The sequence below is a fragment of the Malaclemys terrapin genome, chromosome 11, assembly GCF_027887155.1.
Source record: "Malaclemys terrapin pileata isolate rMalTer1 chromosome 11, rMalTer1.hap1, whole genome shotgun sequence".
Classification (NCBI taxonomy): Eukaryota; Metazoa; Chordata; order Testudines; family Emydidae; genus Malaclemys; species Malaclemys terrapin.
Window position 1 is genome coordinate 24,454,119 of NC_071515.1, and position 20,728 is coordinate 24,474,846.

Below are 20,728 nucleotides of genomic sequence, written 5' to 3' on the forward strand. Positions count from 1 at the left end.
TTCTGTTTAATCAGAATTTATTGGTGCTTGCCAATACTAGGAAAAGTTCAGATGAAACCATTGTGTGCAAGACTAAAAAAAATTGTACAAAGACAAATATACAATTATGTGACAACCTCTATAATAAAAGATTGTTCAAAGTTATGAAATGTATTACCTTATTCACCTGTCTACAAACCTTTAACAAAAATCAAACCTAATGATACAGGGATCACATTTAAACTCTGCTAGAAATCTGACCTTTAGTGCTGGGAAGGGATGGAGTATTTGTTTAAGAAACGATCCTCCCCTCAATTGAGTGTGAATATAGACCCTGGGTAGTTTTGATGTTATAAAATTCTGGTGAGAAACATATCCAAGTCCACTCACAGTTCTTAAGAAAAATTAATCTTAAATGTAATGCAGTTGAAATAGTAAGCTATGGACAGGGACTTGTCACTCTTCCTCTTGAGTACTAATTCTATTTCATGTATTGGATCCTTTTACCAGCAGTGTCGGGAACATTTGTTTTGTGAGGGTATGAAAGGATAAATTGCCTGAGATTATTTTAAGAAAAGGAATCTTGTATGTCTACAGAAGAATTAGCAGATCTTGTAAAAAGTAAATTAGTACCCCTGTGATTGAAGACTAACAGTTTCATATCACCAGACATCTACTAGAACATAGAGAGGAGGAGATTTGTCACTGGTAAAAATATACACAACCCAATATGTTTAAACACCTGAAGTTAAAGAATTAGACTGCTGCAGCTGCCTGAAGAATGTTGTAACTCATGATGTTCTCCAGGGAAAGTGAGTTTTCCTTCAGTTTAAAGTTTGCAGAGGACCAGAAGTCTCATGGTTCCTTGTTCCCAGCAAACTGTGAAGCTATTCTAGGGGGAGGGAAATTGTGCACTCAGTGTAGGGCCTGCAACTGATTTAAATTAACTCAGTTTAAGAATCTGAAGGGATTCAAGTTTTCTGGGTATCCACTCTTATGTACACTTAATACATTTACCCCTTTTCCCCTCTCAGAAAAGTCAAACTTTAGATTTGAAGCTAAACATTTCACTTAAGTTCAGACTTGAGCTAATGCTAAAACAGGAATTAGGCAATTTAATGTAATAGAAAAAGGATGCAGATCTATTCACTCACTTAGTTTATATCTTTAATTTGAGACAATTTAGCTCCAGCTTGCTTTTGGAGAGGAGGGGGAAATACAAAGTTATAACACAAGGGAATAGCCCTAGTGACTGGAGATAACAGTGCCAGCCTCATCAAATGTGTTCAAAAATCCTTGGCATAACTTACCCCTTTCATTCTTTTAATGTTATAGTAATCTGTTTGATGGGAGTACTGAATGTGAAAATTTAAGTAGATTTCTTCTAAAAAGCTTAATTGCTTCCTTTAGATCTTTTATTTTTTAAGTCAATTATATACTTTGTACACTACCACACTGATTTAGTTTAAACTCAAAGTTGTAGAACAAGTAATTGCTGCTCTTAACTTCTGTAATGTGTCAGTTTATATTTTTACCACAGCTACTAATGTAAGATGACACTGCTTTGTCTACTAGAGCCTTGTCAGTTAAAATGTATTGAAACTGTCCATTAGGGGATTCTTCTTTCAGTCTTTTGGAGCATAAAACTAGTATTCCTGATGCAGGGAAAAGTAGGAAGTTAAGGGCAATTGTCTTAAACTTTCCCTGAACTTGTTTAGGTTGATGCTAATATCATGAGAATAAGTTACATATGTTCAAAAACTAATAATAACTTAAACATCATACACTTATTACAAACACTGCAAAAAAATTAACAGTTTAGATAAGGCAGTAATGCTGATGTGCTGTTCATTATATAATCAAACTGTTTGGCAAGGTAAAGGCAATCTTGATTGGCTAGCTTACAGTAGCTGCCACTCAGTTTGTTTGAAACACCACACCCTGAATTGCACTTGAAGCTTAATATTCTATGTACATGGTTCCATATTATGTGCATGTTTTGTACAGCAGTATATTACACACAATGCTAAGTTAACAAATAGATGCCCACAGAGAAAAGCACCTCTTATAAATAAGGTGTACAAATTAGATTATAATAAAGATAGAGAGCTAACTTTTTTCCCTTTATGTGTGATGAATTTCATGAAACATTAGCTCCCGAGGTATACTAGTTTCTGGCCCATAGATTTTGGATGCTCTTCTTTCAAAGGCAGCTACCATCTGTTTAACAACTTCATCAAAAAATAGTGTAGCAAGTTGAGAGTGTAGAAGTGAACGAAACTCAAAAGAAACCTGTTTGAGAGATCAAGAAAAAGATATTTCTAGCATCTACCATTTCAGTAAATTGTCTTGCTTTATCAAAAAGTCCATCTCCATGTACTTAATGTGCATTCTATGGGAAGTGGGGCTGGTATTTTTGAATTTTATATCTAGTGCAATTTAAAAAAAATTATTCATAGGAAGTGGAGCTTTAACCCTCTGTAAATGAAGTTTATATACAACTCTAAAAAAATTTCAAGTGAAAACTCAAGCCGTTCAACTCAGTTTATTTTTAGATAAACTGTTTCATACATGCTGCATCCCAGAATACTTCATTAATACAAAAGCATGATAGTTATAAAAAAAGTGAAGATGATGGGTGAATAAAGCATGCACTTATAAGTTAGTGACTGAGGAAATCAGACTTAGAAGTGTGGAAAGAGATTTGCATTGGTTAGAGCCAGGTGAGTAAGGGCTAGCAGACATGGAGTTACGGCCAGAGACCATCTGAAAAGGGAAAAAAGGGGGGGAGGGGGGCTAGATCTTGAAATGGAGAGGGAATGTGTAAACACACTTGAACATAAGACATTTCATTTTAACACTACATCTAGTTTTTACCTTGACTGGTGGTTGTCATGCTATAGCTACATTTAAAGCAAGGAAAGAACAATATGGCAATTAGGGAGGGAGACCAGCTGCTACTCTTCCCCATCCATCTTTCAGTATCTAAGGCTGTAGCTTTAAGTTTGCTGCAAACTACATTCACTGCTCTCACCACCTTTGGATCTAAGGTATTCCAATTAGTGAATGGTCTTCCCCTTAAACACAAAATGAGAACAACTGATTTTACACAGAACTGATGTACTAGTTATAAGCAGCAAGCCCTAAGACTACTACAGTACCAGATTTTGGATCCTATCATTCTCTAACCATTTAACTATTCTTGTATTTAAACCAAAAATATTGGTATAAAACAAGAATGACAAGAAGCTTACGTAACTCATGACAGCCATGTTACTGTTTACGTGAAATAGCCTGTCATATTACTTTGTGCTGTCCATGGTTTTAGTTTAGTTAGGGAATACTTATCTACACTATAAACTGGACTCGTGTCTTAACTCAGTTATATTGGCTGCATACACAAGTCACCCTAGTAAGAGAAATCTTTTTACAAAATTCCCATAGGGTTTAGTAGGTGATAATTTACTACAATCAGTACTGAGCTGCAGCATGGTGTTATGATGTACTCAGCTGCTGCAGGTGCAGTCTTTCCTGTAAGATGCTTAAACATCAGTGTCATTCTTCTTAAGAGTCAGTCTTAAGAATGGTGTCCCCACTAAATTCCAAATGAGGCACTCATAGCCTGCCTATAAATTGTCCTTACAGCTTCAAATAGATACAGCAGTCTTCATCTGGAGTTGACTGAATATGGTGCTGCATCTTAATCTACTTACACATTCCAGCACAGAAACGATTGTTTACGGGATAAGGGTTTTTTTTCTTGAGTAAAGTAGGAGTGATGTTAAGGCAAGCACATTTTGCAACTCTCAAAGTTCTTAAGGGAACAAGAACTCCAGAGCAGGGACCCAGAGTTGTCATGCAAACAAGTATCAGTTTAATTTCGGTTAAGAACTTCTGATAGTACAGATTTTTCCAGTGAACTGCAAACACTATGCTGTACTTAAGGTCTGTAGGAAGAATGGTTAAAAAGGGCTATAACACAGTTTAGACTCAACTACCTCTCATTCAGAATTCACTGCTGACTTGGTAGAAGACTGGCATAGTAGTCTGTAGGAACAAGCAGCAGCTCACAGCTCAGATTTCTATTTTTGCATCTAAATCTACATCCCTAAAACTAAATTTTTAGTTGTTTCACTTAAACCCTCAATTATTGCAAATAACTTAGTTTTACTTGGTCACATTCTCTTCATTTCGCAGATGGGGGGAAAAAGACTTACTAAATTATTTCGCTGTAGCCACACAGCAAGTCAGTGGCAGAGCAAGGATTAGCATTCGTAAGTGCCTCATTCAGAGTCCTTTTCTACACCCATCTCTACTTCTGTTACTGACATAAACCATTTACCGCTTCAAAATAGTGTGGATAGCAAAGGGCCATGATAGCAGTTCAAGTAAAGTTGAACAGTGTCTGTTTTAAGGCCAATTTTGACTCCCTTTAACAAGGTGTCAACCTAGAATGCCATAAAATGGTTTAGGTAAAGATTTTTTTTTAGTTTCTGTTTCCTTAGAACAAGGTATCTGGATTATGGGATTTAAAACCGGTCATTCTAACTTTCAACTCAGACAAGGTTTGGGATAAAGCCTTCAGCGTTTCTGCACAATAATCATCACTGGGAGCAAGCATACTGCTTTTTTTTTTTTTTTTTTTTTTTTTTGAGGCACTTTAGAATAATACATTTTTCTGGGGAGCTTTTACGTTCTATGAGTAAAAGAGTTTGGGGGTCCATACATCTTGCAAGATTAAGTGGCATGTCCTGTGAGAGAACCAATTGAATTTTACAGGCATGTGCTTGTTTTTCTATTACTGAACTTGTGATGTCGCCAAGCCCAGTAAACTGAAGGAGATTAGCCCAAGCAAGAGAGTCTCAAATTACAAGAGGCACCAAAAGAGCTTTCTCCTATTTACAAGAGAGTTTCTTAAATCAGGGAACTCCAGCAGGTGGCAACAGTATCTACACAGATTCGAGTACAGCATTTGGTGCTGTAGGCCAGGCTATATACAGAGGTGCAGGTTTACAGGTGGGTCCCTGGCTTGGGAATGACCAAAACCAAACACACACACACAGGCATACTATATAGAGAGACAGACAGACACACAGAGAGAGGAATTAGGAGATAAATTTTAAAAACTGAATAACTAAACAGAGAGTTGTTATTTTCCCTGAATACAACTCCAGTGTAACTGTGTCTGGAATACTACATCTAACTGCAGCCACCTCATTACCAAACCATATAAACAGTATGCAGGCAGTTCATAAGGGAGCAAAAAGTGATTGGGGGCTGGAGCACTTACGTTGAGAAAAGATTAGAACAGAAGAGCTCATTACATACAGCTTGGCTAAGAAACAACCAAAAAGGGACTGGATAACAGTACAAAGAAGGAAGAAAGGACTATACACAAAAAAGGAAGAGAGTCTACTCCATGCTAAAGAGCAGAGGGAAAATACCACACGTCCTGACCGAAATCTATTAGAGGTTGTGGAATAGCCAACTAGAGAAGTGGTGAAATCCTCTCCACTGGAAAATTTAAAACTAGAAGCTAACATGAGAACAATCCTGTATTTGTGGGGACATGGTCTATATCAGGGGTTCTCAAACTGGGGGTTCCAAGGTTCTTAAATAGGGGATCATGAGCTGTCAGCCTCCACACCCCAAACCCCGCATTGCCTCCAGCATTTATAATGGTGTTAAATATATATAAAAGCATTTTATTTGATTGGGGGAGGGGTGTGTGCACACCCAGAGGCTTGCTATGTGAAAGAGGTCACCAGTAAAAAAGTTTGAGAATCATTGGTCTATATCATCTAGTAGGCTATTCTATCACTGACTTACAATTATCCCATATGTATTTGTTTGTCTGGCAACCTGGAAAACACCAGCATTAAGTGTTTAGTAGTTTTTTTTTTGTTTTTTTTGGGGGGGGGGGGGAGGGGAGGGACGGAAGAATACTCAACCCCTTGAAATACTTTATTGCAATGGAAGCTAATGTTTTCATCCAAGAAGTATTTCTCATGAGGACTACAAAGGGAAATTTTCACATGATAAAATTTAACAGTAAGTTTTGTAAAGTTAGCTTGATTTTTCAGTGCATGTGCTTAGCATATTTTTCATTAGTAGCAGCACATTTGTGTTTAAGTACATTTCATGTCCCATTTCCAGCAGTCAGTGAGCTTAATTACCATACTTACTGAAAAATCCAAGGTACATGTTCTTGGATAACCTGGGATTCCTGGACCGAAACGCCATACTGTTTCCAGATGATTAAATAGTTTCCCATCTGTGCAGGATGCCTAAAAGAAAGTTCGAGTTAAGCTAGAATAAGTTCTTGTACATTAAATATACAAAGAAAGTTAATGTTTCCACATTTCACTACATGTTAAAGGGCATGGTGCAGCTAAGAATTCCTCCTGCATCGAAGCCAAGATAAGATCAGTTTACCTAAAATAATTTAAAGCAATGCAATCAAGTTATCTGCATGAGGAGCAGTTCTTAGGTGGAAAAAGGAGGGTGTGGAGAGGGCCAATTTCTGTTCTCATATCCACAGAACAGATTTCAAACCAGGTGCACAGAACTAAGATCAACGTATGTAGGAGAAGCAGAATAGTGCCCTAGTATTGTAAATTGCAATTATTTAGTACCATTGTGCTGTAAGTACCATAGTTTTAAACAAAGCATCTGATATTTAACCTTTACTGTTTCTTGTATATATGCACTGAAATGCCTCCAATATTCGTAATTACACCGTATAAGTAGTCTTAATTTGTAAATATTGTTTTTTGATACTAAACAGTATTAGTGGCTGTATGTTAAACTACCGTAGGTCTCAAGTTCAGCCACCTTTGTAAGTTTGAGAGTTCACAAATATTCTATCACGAGAAATACATGTCATTAAGGAACATATTCTACCACTTTCACTGAATGAACAGTCTCATTGATTTCAATGTAAGGGTTTAATCTATAGAAGAATAGCAGAATCTAGCCATAAGTGTACATATTTGGCTTCAGTTCCCAGCAAGCAGTGTTTAAGGGTAGATCTGATTAGAGTCCTTGCCTAAAGCTTTATATTAGGGGAGCATACTGGTGTTGGCTTCATAACCTCCACTCTGGGATTAGAAGATCAATGTAGCCCTTATTTTCACTCACTCTTGTTTGCTGTCCAAACCCAGATTTGGGCTGGCCATACTTCCAGCAGAGAAGGACTGAACAATGCTCCCTCTTCAAGAGTCACCCAAATGCTGCTCCCCAATTGGCAACTCTTCTAGCCTCAATGGATGCATCAACACTAGAATTTTTTTCCTTCACATCTGCCACTGTTGATATCAACAATTCAACTCTGTCAGCAACAGCAATGGTGGGTAGGCGCTGCTGGTGTTTTAGCCACCATAACACCACAAGGTAGAATGCCAGCAGCTCCTTGTTTACGGTAACATTCCTACATTGCCAACACTGATGGATCTGAACGGTGGGAATTTTTAGGGGAAAAAATCCTCATATAGACAAAGACAGTAGGTCTGGGAGAGACCTTAAGCACCAAAAATAGATTTCTCCCTTCAACACTCTTAGGGGTGAAGTATTCTAGTCCAGTGGTTCCCAACCAGGAGTCTGCGAGCCCTTTCAGGGGGTCCGCAGAGCCCTATGGCTGAAACCCAGTGCACTGAGCCCCAATGCTGAAGCCTGGAGCGGTGTGGGGCTGAAGCCAGCGCGCTCTGAAGCCAGGAGCGGTGCAAGGTTGAAGCCAACACCCCATCCTCCTTCCCCCCCTCACTCTCAAGATGGGAGTGGTGCGGGGCTGAGTCTGGCACCCCCTTCCCTCCACAAGCCAGGAGCAGCGCTGGGCTGAAGCCAGGAGCCACACTAGGAGCCCCTCCCCCACCCCCACACAGCCCCTAGCTACCTGCTCCCTGCACCCTGAGTGGTTTTCAAGCTTCTTGAACTGACTCCTCTCTTTGAGTTATATTTTTTGGTTGCATCCCCCCACAGCCCAGACAGGCTGGGTGGCCTCAGTGAGTCAGGGGTGGAGGTGGCACTCCCTCCCTGGACCCCATTGTGCACAGCTGGCTTGAGCCCGACTTGCTCCCCCTCCCTCCCCCCAAAAAATAGAAGTAAAACTATGCCTATGCCCAAGGGTCCGTCCCCTCCCCCCCCCCCCCTCTCGAACCCACTGGGCTCTGGCGTTTTTATAGCACGTTGAGGGGGGGGTCTTAGCAAGAAAAAGATTGAGAACCCCTGCTCTAATTTTCTCCAAGACTAGATGAGCTCTTTTAAGGTGCGCTGTAAATTAAGAGATAGTTGATGAGCAGCCTGATGTCTACATTCAGCGTTATCTTTTAGGTCAAGAGCCAGTCTTGTAGGGAAACAGCAGGGAGAGAGTCCAGTCAGCATGTGAAACCTGAACTTTCTGCTGTAATTGTTCAGCTGTCTCAGGTCCATGATCGGAGGGAGACCACCTTTTTTCCCCTCAGAATGAGAAAGTACTTTAAATAAAAGCCCTTCCCCCCACTGTACTGTCTTGGCATCTTATATCTCCCATATGTAACAAGGAATCCATTTCTCCTCTTAACTGTTTTATAAAAGGAATCCCTGGAAAGAATGGGGATGGGAGAAAGAACAGATTTGGGCTGTTTAACCGAACAGTTATCTTTGACACAAGTTATCTATGACAATTCCACTCCATGCTGCAAGAAAATCGAGGAGACAATTCCCAAGGTGAAGGAGAGGTGTGGGACGAAGAAGCATAAAAGAAATAGAGATTAGGTTCCCAAGCAACCCTTGGATTTGAGCCTGAGTAGGTGTACAGGACAAAAGAGCAGCTGAAGTGCCAGACCTCTGCTTAAAATGTTGTCCTTTTAATCTGCCTTTTTGGTTACTGCCATGGTTGAAACGGTTATGAAGAAGGGTAAAAGGAAACAGATGAAAGTTATTGCCTCTGGAACGTGAAAGAAGATGAAGTAGGTTCCTTCTCTTCTGACCAGGTTAACCTGAAAGACAGAGCAGTAGACACAGTCTCCATCTTCTCATCAGTCTTGCTACTGAGCAAGCCTTCACCATTAAAGGGCTTGAGCCTTTCCAGCCAAATAATGTAAGTCATGAATGCTGGAGGAAAGTGATGACAATGCCACAGTTCTTGCTGAAGTGTCTGAAGCATCATACCCACTCCCCAAAGAAAATGGCTTGTTATTTCTCACATAATAAAAAGAATAAAGGCAAAGATTTTTCTGCTTTGCAGCTCACATTTTAAAAGCAATGTTCAATATCCCTCAGCTGTAATTAGGTCTTAAACAGAAGCTACACACAGTCTTTGAAAATATAGCACCACTCAAAATCATTTTTGAATTTTGTTTTGAAGTCATAGTTTCCTGTTTTCTTTAAAGTATTAAGTTTATACAATCGGATATTAGGAAAAGTTACACACAAGAAATACACAAAATAAGAATTACCTTAACCAAGTGAGGTCTCACTAGGGTAACAACTGATGTATATTTCTCTACTACAGGAGGAAATCCTATTTCTAAGTGGGCTTTGCAGTATCCAGAACGTTTGGATAATATGTCTGACTTTTTACACCAAGGAACAAAGAGTTTGTAGTCCTCCACAACAGCTACCACTTCATACATTTCCTGCATGGAATACCTGAAAATAGAAACATGACATTACCAGTTATAAAACTGTAGTAATTTAAATATAAAAGCTTTCCAAGTTACTATAAGTTACATGGGCAACTTTAATTTTGGTATTTCAAAAATGTATGAGTTCTTGACTTTGCAGCCTTACATCCTTTTAATATTTTAGCCGTAATTTATTCAGCACTGTAAATGCTGACTACACTTTACAAAAAGCTAAATAAAGAAGATTTCCATTCTAATAATAATACAACTTAGAATCTCAAAAATACAATCAACTGAAGACAATATAGCTATTAAAAAATGTACAGGTAACTTAGCTAATTAAAAATAGTTAAGAACAAGTTGTAAGCAATTTGGTACAAATCAATATTTGCCCAAGGGAAGCAAGACATTGGAATAGATAAGATGCCACAGGTTTGGGATGAGGTATGTTGGTAAAACTAGATGGGGAAGCCAGCACAGTGCTTACCCACCATCTGTTCTGTCAAGCTGCTGCTATTAGTCCCTTGCATTCGAGAGCTAAAGTCCCAACCCTACAAACACACAAATGAGTAATTTGTAATTTCATGCATATGACTAGTCCCTCATATCGTTAAGTGTTTGCAGGATTGGAGCCTAAGTTATTCAGTATTTAAAAAAAAAAAAAAAAGGCAAGCTAAAAGCCAATTTCAAGCAGTCTGAACATGCAATTCTTCAAGATAAACACTGTTGGTACTAAATTTTAGAAGTGTCTCAAAAAGGGGGGGAACCTTTTAGTCTTAGGTTTTGGGGCTTTTTCAGCGACTTCTGTATCAAATGGACTTTACCAAAAACAAAACCAAAGAAACAAAAAAACCTAAAAAGAAGCCATTAGGCTAAAATGCTGGATTTAATAAAAACCTCCCCTCTCCCTCTCCCTCCCCCTCCCCCCTGACTTTTTACTCATTTACTCAGAATCTCATTCAAACCCTTAGGGTGAAAACAAAGTGGAAATTCTAGTCTTGTCTTGAACTAGTTTTTAAATTAGGTAAATGCGGAACGGAATTTTTACTGATTCTGACCCATATACGAAGTTTCAGCCCAGAGTAAATATTTATATCACCTTCATTTGTAATGGTCAAACAAGGATATCAGAAGATGGGAAAAAATGTTGCTATTTTTCCTAGTTATCCATTAAGGCTCTTCAAATACTGCACAAGTGATTTTCCACAGAACAGTTTTTATACCTCTAGTTCAGACTTCTAGACAAATGCAAAATTGCAGTAAATTCTACAGAGATACAGATTCTGTAGATCTTTATCTTTTCATCCCACCCTTTAGCAAATCAGCCACATTAATGTTTAGCAGATCTGCATATGCTTTTAAAATATACAAACTTTAAAAATCCTGTATTATTAGGAAAGCTGATATAACTGCTAGAGGCAAAGCTGCAGTAGTGTCTCCAAAGTTGGTTTCTGTTGGGAAATGATTTTTGGGGTTTTTTTTTTTTTAAGGGGGAAAGGGCTGCAAAGGGGTGTTGAGTATATGCCAAGTTTGAAGGGGAAATTGCAGCTGCTTTTGGAAAGGGGAGAAAGCTAACTTGCAGACACACACAAATAATAATAATATTGCAACCATTTGACATGGTAATTGCCCTCACTGAGGCCTGTCAGAGTCTTCCGAAGAAAACTGATTTTGATTTAACCAGTTATGACTCTTTGAAAGTCAAATTTTGTGCATATACAATACAATGAGTATACAAGAGCTTCTGGAAAACAACAGATCTAATTAAAGAATCCTCCTGCTGCTGTAGTCTCTTTTCTATCTGCCTCTAACCCTTCAACTCATAACTCCTCCTTTCTGCCTATTTCACCTCCTCTTTTCTCTGTAACCACTCTCCCTTATCTGGCTCCTTTTCCTATTATCTTTTATCGTAGTGGGAAAACCTTAGCTCAATCCCATCTCCAGACCCTTCATTTCTTCAATCCTTCAGCATGCTGTGAACTTCCTAGTTTAACCCTCAAGATACATCTATCAGCTACCTCAGGAACTCCATTATCTTATCCCATTAGCCCTTGTCCTCACATCACCCTCATCCTGTGCCCAGCATTTTGTTGTCTTCCCTCATACATCTTGTTTAAACTTCACATCGCAAATTGCTGGGGGCATGGACATTCTTATTTGTCTGAAGTGTTAATTACATTTATGATGCTTTAGAAATAGTAAGTAAGATCAGCCCATACCCACAAAGTGCTGAGCACCTCCTGATAAGTACAGAGTGCCCTGACTTCCAAAGTGCACAGTGCCTTGCAGGATTGGACCCTAAGGAAGTATGGGGATAGGTTTAAATTAAAGATTAAAAAATTGTAAGGAGCATTTGGAAAAAAAATTAAAAACAAAATTCTGATCTTGACTTTCTCCTAAAACAACTGGTGACATTACAAACAATTAAAGGGCTGTGCGTTCCACTTTGCCTTTTCTGCTTTAGGTGTCCCAATGTCAGTCATCAAATTGAGACAAAAGAGATCCTGAACTCTTGCATGCTTCCTATAAATTTAAAATGGAGGTCCCTAAACTAGGGATGTCCGGGGGGCATGGTGGGCCTGGGCCAGCCCCCACAGGGGGCGGGGAGGGAGCACCACCCAAACCCTCTCTGCCCCCAGCTCAGCTCCAGTCCTGCCACCAGCCGCATCCTCGGCTCCTGTCCCCAGCCTCGGCACAGCTCCGCTCCTGGCCCTGCCCCTAGCCTCAGCCACTGGCCACAGCTCCATTCCTGGCCCACAGCCAAGACCAGGAGCAGAGCCGCACCTGGAAGCGGCCCCATTCCCAGCTACAAATCCACCCCCAACTGCGTAACCAGCCCTGGCCCCTTTACCCCTGTCGTGTCTACCCCCCACAGCCGGAGCCTCGTTCCTGGCAGAAGGGACAGGGGGCAAGGGGGGGGGGGACCACCTTCAAAAGTTTGGGGACCACTGATTGAAAGTAACTCCTTAATGTTTAAAAAACATTTCATTCCATCTTTAAATATATGTCAACAATGCAGACTTATGAATCCAGCAATAATGTCACATTAACAAATATAATTATAGGTCTGACAAATTAAAAAAAATAAAAAAAAAGCCCACACAAGTGAGAGACATATCTGGATTGTGGCCAACACTCCTCAGTACTAAGAGACCAAAGAAGTATAGTATTTCAGCTGGGAGGTAGTCCTTTTTCCTGCTCAGCTATATCCAAGTTTATCAATTAAACAAAGGTGCTCTACAGGAGGAGAGATACTAGGTTTGCGCCACAGCTCTAAGGAGCCGAGAAGCGATACTACACTACTACACTGCAATAACTACAAAGAAGAGATGTGTCAAAAGTGAAAGGGAATGCTGTTTTTCCTGCATCCTAAAAAGGAAAGTTCTGCTTTGGAAAAATGAACAGAGAATCCATTCCAGAGAAAAAGGATCATAAACATAACAGCTGTTGGCCAAGTTATTCTTTTGGCTACACATATGTAGCTCACTGAAATTCAAGGATCACTTGCCATTTCATGCAAAGGCAGTGTTTGAAGAGGAAATAACGTGTCTCATATCCAGAACATGTGACTGGGAGGCCAAGAGCCCTAGCATGAAATCCTGGCTCTATTAAGATCAACGGGGGATTTGCTGTTGACTTTAATGGGGCCAGATTTCACCTGGGCTGTAGCTCTGTACTTTTGTTTCCCCATCTATGAAACAGGGATAATGCTTCCTCTCCACACACCCAATAGCAATTTAAAAGAACTCAAGATCCTCAAATGAAAGGTGTAATATAAGTGGAAAGTATCAGCATATTCTTGGAGCAAATGAGGAAAAACTAATTGAGTTCATACCTTTGTTATTTTGCTGGAATTTAGTTTTCTGCAGAAGCAAATTAAATGGTTAAGGCATTCTTTCCACTAGAAGGGGTAGCTTTTTTATTATAATTTTTTTTGAACACCAGGTTTAATTTCTGGACAAAACAACAGTCACATACTAAACCTTTCAAAACTGGCTAGTGATTTTTAGTATCTTCATTTTTTGGTGTTCAATTTGAGGCACTTAAAAGGGGCCTGATTTTGAGGGGAGAGAGACTCTGCACTTTCTGAAAGTCAGGCTCCTTTAAAATCATTAGTCACCACTAAACATAAACCATAAACATTTCTAGTATTTCTGGTTATCTACAACAACTTGTGGAAACCAAATGCACACAGATAAATCTATTTCCATAGTTCTATTATACAAACCCTATAATCCTTCTCTCAGAATATTCTTTTCTTTTATTTCCAAACGGTGAAGCAATGTTGAAGAAAGTTCTTCTTTCGAAGGTACGGTTTGTTACAGATGCTTGCATTGGAGGAATTCTGCTCATCAGAATACCACATGAAGCCAAGTGCCTGCAATTGTGAAAATGTTTTTTTATAGTGTGTTTTTGATTAACAAAACAAATTATTAATGCAATGAAGTGAGACAGACAAGGTGGGTGAGGTGCAATAAAAAGATATGACATGACCTATCTTATCTCTCTAATATCCTGGGACCAACATGGCTACAACACTCCATACATTAAAGTGAGACATATAGGCAATCTGTTCTACAGTATTGCTGAAAATTTTGGATTCAGATGTGAAAGTGAACTCCGTAACAGTCTGTAAGCTGTTCAAGATGCAATGTTAACCTTTTTTTGCCTTTGGCGAAACTAAAAATAGCTCCCAGTCATGGAAAAAAAATTGGCACACAGTAAAATACAAAGGCCTTCCCTTAAGACTTGGCTTCAAGTCAGTCTGAGGCCATACACTAAACTGAGTTCACTTTGACTTGCAGAACAGCATTTCCTGCTAATACATAAATAGTTTTCAGAAGTCATCTCTAATATTTTGTCCCATTCTGAATATGTGAACAGGAAAAGAAGTGAGATACACAGCTGAATGCCATTATAAATACATTCATATTTTTATGTTTCAGATTACAAGAAATTGGTTTCTCCTCCTCCCTTATTTCTCTTAAAAAGCAAGTTCCTGGGTGCATGGCCTTTTGGAGAGGAAACTACATTCCTTATCCTACTTTAGACATTTGTTTCTCCTGAAAGAGTTGAGATCATCATATATAATCTTGAACTCAAGTGTTTTCAGAAATAAAACCTCATCATTTACTTTTCAGAAATACTTATAAAGGTTATATCTGTATTCTGTCAATGAATTTAAGATTATGGAAGAATACAAAGCATATTTCAGTTTTTAAATGTGAATCATCACATTTATAGATCTATCTACACTGTTAAATTCTCAACTCTGCTTAAGTTGGGATCTATCATTGTTAAAAAGCACTAATATATTTTACAGAAAAGTTAACCTCAGGAAGACCTGATTCCTGGCATCAATGCATTTAAAAGACAGAGCTCTACTATCTACCAGTGGTACCTCTCCCCATAATATCTAATGAACTATCTATTTCTATCATATTTCTAACAACACAATCAGAATTGTAACTCTAGATTCAAGCAGTCATATGGATGAGGAGTTAAAAATGGAACTGACCTTCCCCAATAAGCTGAAAGTTTTTTTTAACATAGCATACTTCTCCTTAACCACTGAAGTCTAGCAAGTTATGATAACCAAGTGTAAACTGCCAACTATTTAAAGAAGAAACTATTAACTTTTGCTAGCCTGTGAAACACCCAATAATGTCCTACAATAACCAACAGTGTAAACTTATGGGGCAGACATCCAAACCACCATGGAAGCATCACATACCTGCTCTGCACTCACCTCAATGGAGCTTTATTACAGGACATTCAAATAATGCTGTAATTATACAAGCCATTTTACAAACATTCTTGAGACACAATCCCTGCTTTGAGGAGCTTATATAATGGAAATATCTACTTGAGTAACTAAATTCTATTCAAAACTATCATGAAAACTTTTGACAAAAATGCTTAAGCCCCTAAGAACTGCAATACTAACCCTCGATTGTACAACTACCCCAGGGCTACACTTGCATTTAGATCTGGTTCACCATGTTAGCAGGCCGAAAACCAATCTGGGAGGGACTTCAGAAGAGAGCAAAGAACACGATCAGAGTCTGGAGAGATAATATATACATATTTTGTGAAGTAATAAAACATGTGAAACAAGACCATAGACTACAAATATTTAAAACTGTAAACACCAGAGACAGAAAAGAATTACTTGGGATTGTATCGGAGATACAACCAGGAGTATTGGTATGAAATTAGGAAAGGGAAAGTTAGGCTGAATATCTGGAAAACCCTTGAGACTGTAGGACAGTTGTATCTCAAAAGATGTGAATACAGTCCCATAATTTAGCAACAGTGTGACAAGATGTGGCAAGGGGTACCATAGAGAAACAGTCTTGCAGTGCCAGAGAGATGGATATGGATAAGGATTTATTAATTATTTTATCAAATTTCTATAAATCTGGTCAATGCACTCAGAAAACTTGGGATAGGCCTTATTTTACATTTAAGTTAGCCTCTCTCAACCAAAGACAAAAATAAAACATGAGAGTTTTTAACTATGTATGTGATACATTGTCAAAAATAAATGTGTATTTAAATTTCTGTAATGATCAGTAAAAATATTTCAAACCATTTTTCCAGTAGACTTGTTTTGCAACTTCCAAATCCCAATCCTTTATGTTAAATAACATAAATAAGAACAATGAGAAATAACTGCTGATAGCTAATGTCTGGTTTAGAGTTTTAATACCATTCAAGGCAGACATGATTAACATAAGAAGAAATTACAAGGTTAACAAGTCTGGGGAAGTTTCATATGGAATACTGCATCATCAGTTTATTTTCTCTTTATTTTATCTGAAGATAAATCAGATATCAAGAATGTGCTGTCTTCAGCTAAGATACAGGAAAGCATCCTTACAGAAGGCATCACTTAAATACTGTAATACCAGTGGGACGTAAGCATAGGCGCTTTCTTGAATCAGACTTTTAACTCTTTCAAGGTCACAAGTAGCAAAGTATTTAGTCTAGGTATATAAAAAACAGTGCTCAACACTCATTGTTCATCCATCTTCAAACACTAAACATTCCCAATTTTACAGTTACGGAAACAGACGTAGCATATTAGTGTTTGTTCAAGGTCACAGAGGGCAGATAGCAGCAGCGCCCATATTAGAATTCAGAAGTACTTGGCTTCTAGTCCTGCATTCACCCCTCTCTAGCAACAGGGCAGCCAGCTTTCACATCTTAGTATACTTTTTTACTATTATCCAATCCAATCATTTGCTGCTTTATCTCCAAATGCTAGGACACCAACTATGGTACCACAGGGCTTTCATGCTCCACGGAGTAAACAGTTACTACTGTATCTTACATGTTCAAATAATAGACTCCATGATTTTATCAAATTTAAAACAAAAAAAACCACAGATCTGTTTTAAGATTCAAGTTGATTAGAATCAAGTACTAGAAGAAGAAATATCTAACAAATGATAAAAAAGACTGAGATTAGTACAAAGGATGTGCCAGTGTAACCGTATTCATAGTTTCTCAAATATCAGTTTCATCAAGTTAATGTCAACTGATGGCTGTTTTATGGCCTTTGACATCAATGTGACATAAGTTGATCTCATTCCAAATCCCAGGGGACATCAATTTCTCCCTCATTAGTTAGTTTGGTACTCAACACACAGGCAGAGCAAAGCTCACACATTAGAAGGTTGTAAGCAGCTGCGTGGTGTTAAGATACCACATAGACATCTTTCCTTTTCACATAATTGTGCAGCTTTCCACAGTGCTCCTCTCTGCACTAGGTGACAAAGGAAAAAAAGTGCTTTATGGAAAAGTGGTCTGAATGTCTCTCCCTCTTTTATTAATAGCACGTTATTGATTAAAACATTAATAGATAGAGGTATGTATTTGGTGCATGCATTATACAAGTTGTTAAAGGTAAGTTTATATACAAGTTTGGTACAGATTGAATCTATAGCTAAGTATTTGGTAGATCATGAACATAGTGCTTATAAAAACCCTAGTAATAGCTACCCTCCCCTAATTCTTTATCTCACTTTCAATGCAGAAAGTCCTGAACACACTATCATTTTAAGACAAGTTACACTTGGATCAAAAGCACCTAAACATTGTGTTTCTTTAAGATAGGATATAACCATATTCAAATGTTACTAGGTACCAAGAGTCTAAATAACAGGCTTTTCTGTGTTAGACACGGTTTCTGGGAATGTTGTTTGTCCTCAAACCACACACATTAAATCATTTTTAAAAGCTACTTTCATTTAACAAGGATGAACTATTTTAGTATCTCCAGCCCACCTTAAACTTCACTTGAATGTGGACAGGACATAAAATGACATTTTTTTTCCCTCCAAAGAGGGGAAAAAAAAAAAAAGATCCCACATTTTGCTACTTCAGTCCGCATCAAACAACTGAATGTAGTTTATGACATCATGAAGGGATTTCACTTCCAGCCTATTTATTACCAGTTTTAAATACAGGGAAAAGGGGAACCACACACACACCGTACCTCAACCTTAACATGGAGGCACAACCAGCAGCTCCCTAATAACAATAAAGACTGGAAGAGCCCTTTTATTATTTCACTCCTTATTAAGAGAAATAGTTTGAGACCATTTTGCTTTCCAAGTTTTCTTTTGTTTTCACACAACCTGCCTCTATAATTGAAAGACTGGGTTCAACAGAACCGGTTGTGACACAAAGTGGGTAGGTCTTGACTCTTAATCAACCTTACATTTATTAAAATGTCATGACATAGGTCTTGAAATGTTTGAAATGTGCCCGAAAATTATATATATTGGTTCAGCTAGAAAGTGTGTCAGTTTGTAGACTGTTAATGTTTTGCAGTTCCTTCAAGCAGAACCAGACCTTTCATCTGCACTAAAGTTTTTTGGAATCATCACAATACTCCTGTGACAGTATTTCACCCTTAAATTATCTCCTTAACTCCAGCGTGATGTTGGGGTTTCCCCAGAGAATTTACCTAGCTACCTATTTATTGCCTTTGAGTTGGAAAGAGTCTTGAGCCCCACGACCCCAAGTGCCCAAATCCTTAGCCAGACGGGGGCTCCGAGAGGAGCGAGCAGTTTCCCCGCCCAGCGCCAGCGTGTTCACTCTGGAGCCTACTGATCGCAAGGCGAATGTCAACGTTGTTAGTTACCGCCACTCAGCTCCCGGGCGCCGGGTGGAGCGAGCAGGGGCCGCCTCTCACGAGCTGGAGGAGCGGCTCCAGGGAGATTCCCAGTGCCTAGGCGGTGGGAGGAGGCGCTCGCAGTACGGGAAAGAACGGGGCGCGGGGGGGGGGGTCACCAGCCCCTTTAAACCTGCCCATGTCCCTGTGACTGGCCGGACGCGAGGACCCCGCCTACCTGAGAACGCTTCTGTGCGGCGCCGTGAGCCTTTCGGCGAGCACTTTCCCAAGCGCCCGGCCGCTCCGCGCCATGTTCGGCCCCGCTGCCTCACCTCCCCATCCCAGTCAGTCAGCCTAACGGCTGCCAGCGCCAGACCCGCCTCCATCTCTAGCAAGCCAATCACCGCGCAGCAGCCGCCCAGACGCCGCCAATCACCGTGTCCAAAGTCCCGCACGTCACTGCTATGTGGACCGCGGTGTCCTACCCTCGACACACCCTCTCCCACACCCACCCCATGACTCTCGTGCGCGAGCGCGAGACAGAGCTACGGGACCGCGCGCAGTCACAAGGCTTAGGGATCGCTTTGTCGGGGTTACATAAGGATGGGCGCAACAGGGGCGGGATGAGTGCTGGAATCAGCCCGTTGATTGGCCGAATGGCGTGACACTCAGTAGCCCTTAAAGTTACACAGCCTGGGGTCGCGAGGAGCAAGATACGGTATTGCGGCGTGTACCTCCAGCTCCCACCGGCAATTCCCCCCACCAGCCTTCCGTCCCGTTCCCGCCTTCCAGCTCCCCCCACCGCCTAGACCCTGCCTCGTCTCCCCGCCTCCCCTCAGACTCTGCCCCGCCTTGTCTCGTTTCCCCGCGCCTCAGCCCACGCCCCGGCTTGCCCTTGGTCTCCAGCTCCCGGCCCCACCCCTCAGATCCTGCCCTGTAGCCCCCACCCTTCAGATCCTCCCTAGAGCTCCCTTCCCTCGTCACCAGCTCCCCCTACCCCGCCTCACATCCTGCCCTATAGCCCCCTCCCCTTGTCTCGTGCTCCACCCACCCCTCACTGCCCTATAGCTCCCTCCAATGCGTCTCCCTTGTCACCAGCTTCCCCACCTCTCAGGTCGTGCCCCTTATCTCCAGCTCCCCCTCCCCACCCAGGCATAGTTTAACTTCTATATTTTTGGAGCAGCTCCAATCTAGTCAATGGGGCTATGTATTTGAGGGGGCGGCAAAGTCTGTGAGGCTTGCATTTTGGGGTGACAATGCCCCCCTGCCTCACAAACTACACTATGCGCCCTCCACGGGCCCTGCCCCTAGTCTCCCCCGCCTTCACACAATCCAGACCCAGCCCTGTGGTGTCCAGTGCTCCTGTTCTCACAGACTCTGCTCCCTTGCTGCCTGACCCCTGCTCCCTCCCCACAGACCCAGCCTGTGATAATGTTTTTATATTTATTATTCCTAAGAAGAACTGGTGGTGTGTTGAACTCCAAGTAATACTACTTTGTGCATAACCAGGAATAAGTTTACCTTGTGCATTTTACTCAAGAAGTACAAAGGAAGGTCACTGCCTCTAAACTCTGGGGCTTTCAGGGTTAGAGAGTCAGCATTGTAACCTTGGAGAAGTTACATACCTAAGCAGAAGCTGCATGTAGGCCTAGTTTCCAGATATCTGGGCTCTGTTTAGGAGTGGTTAATATACTAGGAACTGTAAAGAATAGTATTCAGAAGATCCAGTTCCACAAGCTGTCATAGTTAGGGAACTATAAAATATTCTCTGCCAATAAAAACCAAATTAGAAGAGTTCCTATGGATTTATTTTCCTTTGAGGTGACCAGCTGTCTTCATACACATCACTAACTACACTGCTAGTGTTCACTAGTGCCATATTTTGAATGCCCTTGAGAATTAAGGACATTTAGCATCTCTTACAGTCAGGACTTTAGTTTATAACAGCAGAATTACAAGTTTGTATTATACGTTATATCAGTTTATTACAAAAATTTAGAATGTACATTAAAAATTAATAAAA

The 20,728-nt window shown here is 40.2% G+C and overlaps 1 protein-coding gene across 2 annotated transcripts; it reads right to left on the minus strand.

Annotated features, from left to right (window-relative positions):
• Positions 1-19,044, minus strand: COQ10B (coenzyme Q10B). Of its 2 annotated transcripts, XM_054043584.1 has the most exons (6): positions 18,944-19,032; positions 15,529-15,646; positions 13,810-13,959; positions 9,414-9,606; positions 6,165-6,266; positions 1-2,271 (listed from the first exon to the last, which is right to left on the minus strand). In XM_054043584.1, the coding sequence occupies exons 3-6, from the start codon at positions 13,932-13,934 to the stop codon at positions 2,104-2,106; spliced, it is 588 nt and encodes a 195-aa protein (XP_053899559.1). In that variant the 5' UTR covers positions 13,935-13,959; positions 15,529-15,646; positions 18,944-19,032; the 3' UTR covers positions 1-2,103. The 2 variants fall into 2 exon arrangements, with proteins under 2 accessions (XP_053899559.1, XP_053899558.1); XM_054043583.1 differs by lacking the exon at positions 15,529-15,646 and having other exon boundaries at positions 18,944-19,044.
• Between the last annotated feature and the right edge of the window lie 1,684 nt (positions 19,045-20,728).

Excerpts from the sequence above, each read along its gene's own strand:
- COQ10B (XM_054043583.1), bottom strand. The coding sequence starts at position 19,017 with ATGGCGCGGAGCGGCCGGGCGCTTGGGAAAGTGCTCGCCGAAAGGCTC. Across the intron at positions 6,267-9,413 it reads TGAGACCTCACTTGGTTAAG|GCATCCTGCACAGATGGGAA; the intron begins GTAATTCTTATT and ends ACTTTCTTTTAG. Across the intron at positions 2,272-6,164 it reads CATGTACCTTGGATTTTTCA|GTTTCTTTTGAGTTTCGTTC; the intron begins GTAAGTATGGTA and ends TCTCTCAAACAG.